The following is a 10,132-nucleotide window of genomic DNA, read 5'->3' as shown; positions in this document are numbered from 1 at the left end:
TGGTATTGGGTCAACAGAGAGGGAAAAAAAGAGCATTACAAGAATCAAAAACAGCCCAAATCAATACTTGTTAGAGACAGACACAGGTGTCTCTTTGAAGAGGTTTGGCTCAAGTTCAAGGTGGGTGTCAAGAGGCAGAGGGAGACAAGACTTTGGAGGCAGCTGGCATCTTGCAAAGAGTTCAGTCCTTGGGTAGAACTTTGGCAAGTCTCTTAATAACTCTCAGCCTCAGTTTCTGCATCTGTAAAAAACAGAAAAGGCCTGTCTCACAGGATATGAAGCAGATGGTGTCCTACACAAAGAAACACCCAGGAAAGAGAAGCTGCTACTGTGATTATAGTTAAGGAAAGGAGCTTGGATGCTGAAGAACAGACAACTACTGCCGGCGAACGCCAAGAGAATCTGCAAGGCAGCAAATCCGAGCGGCTTTCTGGAGGAGAGGGAGCGCGGAGGCTGCTGGATCCGAGCGGGAGGGCGTGGAGCCGGGCAAACTTGGGGCGGGGGAGGGGAGGAGACAAGCGGCGGCACCCCGAGCCGCCGGCCGAGCGGGTGGCTGAGTCGCGAGCCCCGAGCCCCCGCCTCCCCGCCCCGGGGGGCCCGGAACCTTGAGCGCGCGGAACCTCGGTGCCGGAGCAGGGGCGCGGCGGACCGGCAGCGCGATGGAGCAGACGTGCTGGCCGCGGGCTGAGGCCGACGCGCCGGGGGAGGAGGAGGCGGGGGCGGCCATGGCTGCCGTGGCGGCGGCAGGTGGTACGGGCCCGGCCGTGTTGCAGGTGGCTGGTCTGTACCGGGGGTTGTGCGCCGTGCGCACCCGCGCCCTAGGCCTGGGGCTCGTGTCCCCCGCGCAGTTGCGCGTGTTCCCGGTGCGCCGCGGCTCGGGCGGCCCCGCGGGGGGCGCCGACGGCAGCGGGGTTGGAGCCGAGCTCGAAGCCAACCCCTTCTACGACCGCTACCGAGACAAGATCCAGCAGCTGCGCAGGTGCGGACCCCGGCCGGCCGGCCGGCGGCGGGCGGGTAGGGGCGGCGTGTTTCTGGTGGACCCCACGCCTTCAGTGCTTAGCACAGCCTTGCGAAGCAGGCTCGGTTACTGTCCGCACTCTGTGGGTGATGTGTCTGTCTGTGGGCTCAGAGAAGCAGGATGACTTCCTAACATCACACAGCTAGTCCCAGAAACGAGCGTCTCCGCAAAGTCCTGGCTCTTCCGCGAGTTGTCTGTGCTCTAGTTCTCAAAACGCTGAGGTGGATTCCTGTGTCAGCCTTAATGAGGTAGACGGTTCCAAGAGACCTGCCCTGATTATAGAAATGGGAACATAGAGCCTTCTAGAGAAGGGACTTGACTTGCTCAAGGTCACATATTGAGTCACTGAGGCCTGGCCTGGAGCTCGGGTTCCTAAGCTTCTAGCTACAGCCCTGAATACAAGGAAAGGAGGTTGGGGGAGAGAGCAAGGCATCAAAAACTAATGGAGTCGCAGATCATCCATTGAACCCTCTCATTGAGAGGGAGAAACAGAATCCGCAGCAAAGACCTGCCAGAGGTGACACAGAGCTCCTTTGGATTCATCTGATCTGGAATCCAGGGTTTCTAACACTACCCCTCAGCTTCCAGATGAAAGGACTTGGAGATCAAGAGGCTTGAGGTGCGTGCAAGGGGACCAAGAGAGGGTCTTAAGAGTTAAAGTGGAAAGAGGTGAAGAAAATGAAAGGTGAAAATTAGAGTGGCTTTGAAGAGAATCTGGCAGGGTAGGCAAGCATTTGTCTTAGAAAGAAAACCAAAAGCTGCATACTGTAACTTCCTTGAGCTCTGTCTCATCTTTACTTCCATGGCCTGAATGTACTTCTCCATCATCTTCTGGACTCTTGCAGTCATCCTCTAGCTAGTCTTCCCCTCTTCCACCCCAGTCCGTCTCACTGCTGCTGTGGTGACCTTCCTCCCTTTTTGAAAAAACTGACAGAATAAAGGAATGAATATTTTTGCCCTCTTTCCAGCAGCATTCAAATATACTCAAGGATTTCTCTTTCTTTTCTTTTTTTTTTTTTTTAAAGATTTTACTTATTTGACAGAGATATAGAGATCACAAGTAGGCAGAAGGAGATGGGGAAGCAGGCTCCCCTATGAGCAAAGAGTCTGATGTGGGGCTCGAGCCCAGGACACTGAGATCATAACCTGAGCCGAAGGCAGAGGCTCAACCCACTGAGCCACCCAGGCGCCCCAAGGATTTCTCTTCTTTAAAACCTTTCGTTGACCTACATTCCCCTCCAGCCTTTTCTCATTGATCCCTTTCACAGGCTACATCTTAGGAGAGTTGTCTACTTCTACTCTGGATACTTCACAGTTCCCACTCATTCCTACTCATGAAACAATGAATGGCTGGTTTTATACTCCTTCCCCACAAGGTCATTCCCATCAATATTTACACATGCTGCTGTCTCAAAGAGTGAGCATCCCAAAGCACCCTCAGTGACTCTAGATAATGTCCATATTCCTTAGTGTTCTACACAAGGTTTTCATGCTGTAGCATCTGTCAGTCTCTCTACATTCACTAAAACCTGGGCCCTTGGAGCACCAGCCACAAGTTTGGTGTGAGCCAGTAGCAGGACAAGGCTGTATGCCCTCTTCACCCCTTCAGCCCAGTATCTGGATTTTTGCATCACACTTTGCATTGGTGAATTGGGAATATTTGATCTAGCTGCAGGCCCACTATGTCTAGAGTGTGGACAAATTGGAGGGTGTCCAAAGAGCAGGTTTATAGTGAGGAAATACTCACAAATCACATGTATGAAGAAGGGCCAAAAGAACTAAGGAAATTTAACTTACAGAAAACTTTCAGGGCTGTCATAATAGCAATTTCCAAGTACTCAGATAAAAGGGATTAGACATTTTTTCTTGTTCTTGAGTGTGAAAGATATAGATGAATAGATTTAAGCTCAGAACATTTTAATAATAAAAGATGTCCAAGGTGGGAATGCAGAGTCCAGTGCCTAGGCCACCCCTCACTCCCTATCCACTCACCATGGCAGCCCAGGTTTGACTGTGGATATTTGCAGCACTAACCCTGGTCCTGGCATTTACAGCCCCAGCAGGTGCCACACCCCACAGGACAGGACCCCTGGAGTGACTCTGCACTGAGTTGCTGGCCTGCTGTGGAGGGAAGGAAGAAGATCTGCCCATGTAATGGCATGAAGGGCATAATGTTTAATGTCACTTCTGGAACTCATTTTTATGAAAGAGGGGCCCCATACAATGCCTTGACCAGGAATCACTCCACCAGAGAAGTGATCAGGATGTCCTTGGATCCTGCAGACTACACCTATGACACTACAGGTCTCATGGCCCAGGAGCTGTAATCCCTGTATGATGTCTTCACCAAAGTGTACAGTGCCAAATATCACATCGTTGGCTACACAGCCTGAAGAATTCTTAACAAGGATGGCAGCCTCAACCTGGACTTCGGGCTGGAAGACCAGCTTCGTTTTGACACAAAGGACCAGTTCTGATGTTTCATTTGCAGGAGCCAGTGCTTTGGAGAGAGAGTCAGGGAGAAACTCAGGTGCTAAATCTTTTCCTACAAAATGCCTCTAAATTACCTGCATCTGAATAAACAGATGTTTAACCTTTGCATGGGCAGAAGAAGATGTCCAGAGCTAGATGTGTTCATGTAAAAGCTTGACACCGGCTAGGCTACTGGATTTCTGCCTGAGTAGAATGACCAAGCGAGATGATTTCAGAGTGCCCTCTTGAGGATTTGAATTCCAAGCACCCAGAGTATTAGTACCTGAGGGACCAAGGTTTACATCTTCTAAGAAGTAACCTGCAGGACAAGAATGTTACACAGGCCCCTTGAAGGTTAACAATAATTAAATAACTGGATTTATTTTTCCACTTTCTTGATTTATAGGCAAATCCTTCAGCCTTTGAATGCTTGTGTCCTCTCTCTCTGGAAGTGCAGCATGATCCTTTGTTATTTCTAAATTCAAAAAGTCCCAGATGTTTTCACTTTTGGTTTACCTTTGATCAGGTCTGACCCAGCTGCTTTTGAATCCCGACTGGAAAAGCGCATTGAGTTTCAGAAGCAGCCAGTGGGGCACTCCAGGCAAGGTGACTTTATCAAATGTGTAGAACAGAAGGTAAGACCTGCTCCTCTTTGTGGTATTGGCTCCCCAGTGTGCTACACCCCCATTCCCAACCCTTTCTTGGGAGTGGGCTCACTGATGGGTCAGCTGGATGAACTGAATGTAGCCTCTCTCTACACAGCTCAGTCTCCAACCATAAATGGTATCCTCCTCTTTCTGGCAAAGTACTGTGGTCATGGTAGAGGTACAGAGGGATGAAAATGACAGTCCATGCTCCTGGCGGGTGTGGTAGAATGGTTAAGGCAAAGCACACATGGCAGGGGGGCTCTGGAGCTCCAGAGAGAAAAGTGCGTAATAGCTACTCACCCTAAACAAGAATCAAAGCTGGGGGGAAGCATGTTGAAATCTAATACAGTGCTTTTCAAACAGTGATCTGCAGTAGGAAATCTATTTTACACTGCAGTTCAGTATATACATGTGTGTGATTGTAACTGAAGCAGAGCTTTTACAAAGCAATGCTTATTTTTACTACATCCAGTGCACTTCTTTTTTCTTTTAAAAAAACTTTCGCCACAATCCCGGCCAAATCCAGGTTGATTTCACAGCCTGTGATTTGAAAAGTACTAACCTAGGGTGGTATATAGAACAAATTGGAGTGGGAAAGGCTGAAACCAGGAAGGATATACAATAATCCAGGTGTGGGCTGTTTGGGCCTGAAATAACATACAGTGGAAAATTGGGATTCTGCATTGTGTTTTAGAATGAAAGATGTTTATTTAATTTGGACAGTAACTTTTTTGCCTTGAGTATTCTAAATTTTAAGAGAGTCCACTCAGTCTTTTAATTACTGGTTGAGTTCATGAGAACAAAAGCAAGTCACTGGGTTAATCATTATAAGGTTGGGGAGCAAATTCAACCTCCTATCACAAACATAGTTTACAACCTTATGTGAGCAAACAAGTCTCTATTACAAATATTTTAAGAAACGTAATTTCCTATGGTAAACACTTACAGTGCCAAGGTTACAAATCAGTAGCTCTTGGAATATTACTGTATTATAGACTTGGAATATGACATGGAAAAGCTCTTTGCCCTCTTTTGTAAACAGGCATAGAAATTCACTTTCATGATGATAAGATGCAAAGTCAAGATTTACCTTAAATTATGGCAACTCTTGGGTAAATAATGACTTACTGTCTTTCATATTTAGCTAGATAAAGGGGCTAATGACTCCACTCACAAAGCCTTTTCTTTGCTCTGAGTCATTGGCTCCCTACCACATGAGACCCAGCATTCCCCCCCAACCTGACACAGGGCTTGATGCCAGGACCACAAGATAATGACCTGAGCCAAAGTTAGATACTTAACAACCTGAGCCATCCAGGCACCTCAAAAACTTTTTTTTAAAGTTTTATTTATTTGAGAGAGAGTGTGCCTGAGTGTGCATGATTGAGCACAGGTGAAAATGGAGGGAAGGGCAGAGAGAGAGAATCTTTAAGCAGACTCCCTGCTGAGCATGGAGCCCTGATGTAGGACTCATGCATGGCTCCATCTCACAACCCAGAGGTCATGACCTGAGCTGAAACCAAGAGTCAGATGCTTAACCCACTGAGCCACCCAGAGGTCACAAGGAAGGAACTTTTAAATAAATATTTATTTGGTAGATGATACGAAATTTCTACAATGATTGAGTAATATAAATGAAATTTTTATGAGTGAACTTTAGTATATAAATTCTTGAACACAATTATGCTGTGAAACCTAATGCAGTCATCAGAGGCTCTTACCTGTGTATGAAATCACCATGAATACGTAAGCAGCAAGTGCTGACTGGTTTAGGGGTATTGTGTCACTACTTTTCAAAACTCCCAAACTGTGAGCGGTGTTATCAGTGATCCTCATGAGATTTCACAATATGCAACCTTTTAGGTTATATAGTAGTTGTGTTTCTAAAAAACTAGGGTGTTTATTAAAGCCATGTTAAAAAAGAAAAAGGAAAAGCAAAACAGAGGTTAGAGTCTAGACCCAGGTAATTATAAAAAGGTTTTTCACTTATGAGGACATCTGGCTAGACACTGAAAAGTGCAGAGTGAGGGAAAATTCTTCACTATGTGCAATTCCTTTATAAAATTGCAGCTCCTGGCACTGCTTACCCGCTCACAAATACAAATGTCCTCATCCAGTGAACTATTGTGATAACAGAAGAGTTTCTAGAGCACCTACATGGAAATAGTAAAGTACCCATTTAAATGTTTTATTAAGGGACGCTGGGTAGCTAGTTGGTTAAAGCGTCTGAGACACTTTTGGCTCAGGTCATGATCCCAGAGTCCCAGGATTGAGCCCCAAGTCAGGCTTCCTGCTCAGTGGGGAGTCTGCTTCTCCCTCTCCCTTTGGCACTCCCCCTGCTTATGCGCTCTCTAATAAGTAAATAAAATTTTTAAAAAAGATAAATGCTTTATTAAGTGTTCTTAAGGCTTTTGGCACATACCTTCAACTATAATTTTAATTACCATATTTCATTGGTTCTAAAACCCACTTTTTTTTTTTTTTTGCATTTCAACATCTCCAGAACTGTCTTAAAATTGAGGTGATATGAAAGTATTGTGCTATTATTTGGTTGGCATCCTGATACATAAAATAATGGTTTCTCTTAAGTAATGTCTTAATTTAAAATAAAATGCAATAAGCTTATACTTGGACTTAAATTTGTTATTTCTGAAAGTACAAATGGAAATAAAGAATGGATTGGAGGGACACTGTGGGAAAAGAATATACAGGGCTTGTTGATTAAAAGGTGAAGGCAGCTGTGCAAATGGAGGGTTTCATTTGTTTTGTTTTTACAGTGCAACTGAAGGTGAGTGGTATGAAAAGGAAATCAGTTCTCTTTTTCTGGAAAGTTTATGAGTGAAGGACAGACTACATTAGGATGCTGCCACTATATAGGGTATGACCAAAAAGACAATGGTATATCCAACAGATTTTTCTACACCAGACTTTTGCCTAATTTGTTGGTACTGATTCTGTGGGCATCATTTATTAAAGGTTTGGATTCTTTGAGGCACAGAGTAACAAAAGACAAGACTTTATGCAGACAGTGTTTCTCAGCCTCGGAATACCAGGTGTAGATTGTACTCCTCCTGAAAGGCATGGACTTGAACTGAAAAATTGAGCGAAAGACTTAGAACAACACATCCCTGTTATCAGCAATCTCATAATAGGATTTCCTGGCCAAGGCCTTTATCAGTGGTAGTGGACTAGAGAAATAATCACTAATTTAATAGAGGGATATTAAGAGTGAGTGCTGGAAAGACTAGTCTGGTAAGGATGCCTGCCATCAGAAGTGTGTCACATGAGAAACAGCCTTCGAAAATACAATTTTCCATTGCTCACCTCCTTGTGGCTCGCTGTGGAGCAGATCAGAGAGCAGAGCACAGGAAACCTCAAGCAGGCCTCATTCTGGGAAGGAATCCCTCATTATCAGTAGTGGCAGGTACAGAATGGACTCTACGTACTGGAAGATGGTAGTTACTAACAAGTCTTTTCTCATCTCTCTATCTCAAAAGCTTAGTCATAGAAAAGCTGTCTCCAAACAATAACTCATAGAACAGTGTGTACAGTTACTATATAGAATGGAGAAAAGTGAGTTAGGTGTCAGATTACTAAATGAGATATTGTGCACCTAACCCAGCATGATGGTATTTTTCTTATGAGTAAGGTGTACAGATAAATATCCTGTCTCATCATGTATTTCAGACAGATGCCCTGGGGAAACATCCTGTGAGCAGAGGATTCACTAAGGGCAAGGTAGGTTTCTAAAGATCTAAGTCTGAAGTCATATGGAATATCTATAACTGCACATTTGAACATACTTACTGTGGTTCAGTGATTTTGTGATTTTTTTCCAACTGTAGAGATGAAAAATATTTCTATGACTTTTTATGTCCTTGATAAATCTCTGGCATAGTGTGGGTCCTGAGGGTGCTAGAGGAAATATGAAGGAAATCCTAGTCATATGCTTTCTTTCTATAGGAAGTAGTTTTTAAAAATCAAAGTATGTTTACTCATTTAATTTGCAAATAAGGAGCCACCCCAGTAGAATAGCAGTTAAAGGTGACAACCAGATTTTCTCTTCTTACCAGCTGCAAAATGCTGCAGTGCTCCTCAGTGAGGGTAAAGCATTTGGAAAATACTTATAGATACTCCCGAGGAATAGGACTATGAAAACCTGCTGGGGCTTAGGGGTTCACTTCTCTGAGCATTCAGGTTTTGTTATACACACTCTGTACTTATTGAAGATCGGCTCCACTGTCCCGATCTGTCGCTTCCCACAAGGCTTACAGGTAGCTAAACTGTTTTATTTTTTTTAATTGTGGATGTTAATTGCCTTTTGTTTTCTCATTCAGACTCTCAGTTCAATCTTTAACATTGAGATGGTGAAAGACAAAACTGCAGAAGAAGTAAGACAGGTAATGAATGAAAATGGGTTGCATACTTTATGAAAATGTGTGCTCTCTAAGCCAAATCTGAAAGGAGAAAGGAGCATTTATTTCTTGACCCCTCTTTCCAGCCAAAATGAAAGGTGGTCATAGAAAGCAAAAGTGGTCAATTATGTGAAACAAAATGGCAGAAGAAACTTAACCTTTCTTGATTTTACTCCTATATGTCTAATCAACTCATATTACGCCCTTCTCTTTCATTACCGTTTGCCCACATCTTTTTTTTTTTTTTAGGATTTTATTTATTATTTGACAGAGAGAAACACAGTGAGAGAGGGAACATAAGCAGGGGGAGTGGGAGAAGGAGAAGTGGGCTTTCTGCTGAGCAGGGAGCCTGATGCGGAGCTTGATCCCAGGACCCTGGGACCATGACCTGAGCTGAAGGTAGACGCTTAATGAGTGAGCCACCAAGGCGCCCCCAACCCCATTGCCCACATTTTATTTAAAATCGTCAGTACTGTGTTCTTGGCATACTGTACTACCTAATTAGGTTTCCCTGTTCTTATTCCTCCCTGCTTCTCCACCTCTGATAGCCTTGCCAGTTGAATACTCTTAAAGTTCTGCTTTCATTATGAAAAAGCATAGTGTATTTGTTAAGAACATAGACTCTAGGGGGCCTGGGTGGCTCAGTCAGTTGAGCACCTGCTGGTTCTCCCTCTCCCACCCCCCATGTTTGTGTCCTCTCTCTGTGTGTGAAATACATTAATTAAATCTTTAACAACAACAACAAAAAAAACCAAGAAACCAAGACTCAGAGACTCAAGAGCCAAGCCACGAGTTTTAAGTCCTAGCTCTACCACTTACTACGTTAATGACTTTGATATGTTCTAACCCTAACCCTAACCTGTCTGAGCCTTAGTTTCTCTCTGTAAAGTGGAGATAATAATACTAATAGTAGTACTAATAGTACTTATCTCAGGGCACCTGGGTGGCTTAGTGGGTTAAGCCTCTGCCTTCGTCTCAGGTCATGATCTCAGGGTCCTGGGATCAAGCCCCACATCAGGCACTTTGCTCAGCAGAATAGCTCTCTACCTACCTCTCTGCCTACTTGTGATCTCTCTCTCTGTGTCAAATAAATAAATAAAATCTTTTTAAAAAATAGTACTTATTTCATAATAGTAATAATAGTACTTACATGTAGAGCTCCTTGGGGAATTAAATGAGTTCATATTTGTAAAGCACATAGAACAGTGCATAGCACAGAGTAAGTGCTACATTTGTGTTTTTAAGTAAATGAATAAAAATAAATATTATGTCAGTGACCTGCTTGCAAATGTTCAGTGACTTCCTATATTCATTTGCTTGCCATTCAGAGTCCTTTGTTATTATAGGACCTTCTTCAGGGAGCTTTCTGGACACCTTCCTTCAGAGCACTTATGATCTGTCCTACCTGTTTGATTATTCCATACACCTTGATTTGCATTGCTGTTTACATTTTTATATTGTGATCCTTTTCTCTCTAATTAGACTATTATAAGCTATTTATTGGCTTTTCTTGTAATTCCATGAATTATTTTAGGTATATTGAGAAAATCAAAATAATAAAGCAGTAGACTGTGTGCCAG

General features: G+C 43.8%; 1 protein-coding gene across 1 annotated transcript in view; it reads left to right on the top strand.

The window, feature by feature from the left end:
* Nucleotides 1-631: 631 nt before the first annotated feature.
* Nucleotides 632-10,132, top strand: part of ATPAF1 (ATP synthase mitochondrial F1 complex assembly factor 1) — a 30,356-nt gene continuing 20,855 nt past the window's right edge. The window contains exons 1-4 of the mRNA XM_059138239.1: nucleotides 632-979; nucleotides 4,017-4,125; nucleotides 7,825-7,875; nucleotides 8,475-8,537. Coding sequence (XP_058994222.1) covers nucleotides 660-979; nucleotides 4,017-4,125; nucleotides 7,825-7,875; nucleotides 8,475-8,537 — 543 coding nt within the window. The 5' untranslated portion in view covers nucleotides 632-659. The remainder of the gene's footprint in view (nucleotides 980-4,016; nucleotides 4,126-7,824; nucleotides 7,876-8,474; nucleotides 8,538-10,132) is intronic.

Source organism: Mustela lutreola, chromosome 10 (genome assembly GCF_030435805.1).
Source record: "Mustela lutreola isolate mMusLut2 chromosome 10, mMusLut2.pri, whole genome shotgun sequence".
NCBI lineage: Eukaryota > Metazoa > Chordata > Mammalia > Carnivora > Mustelidae > Mustela > Mustela lutreola.
This window is presented reverse-complemented; position numbering and strand designations above follow the sequence as displayed.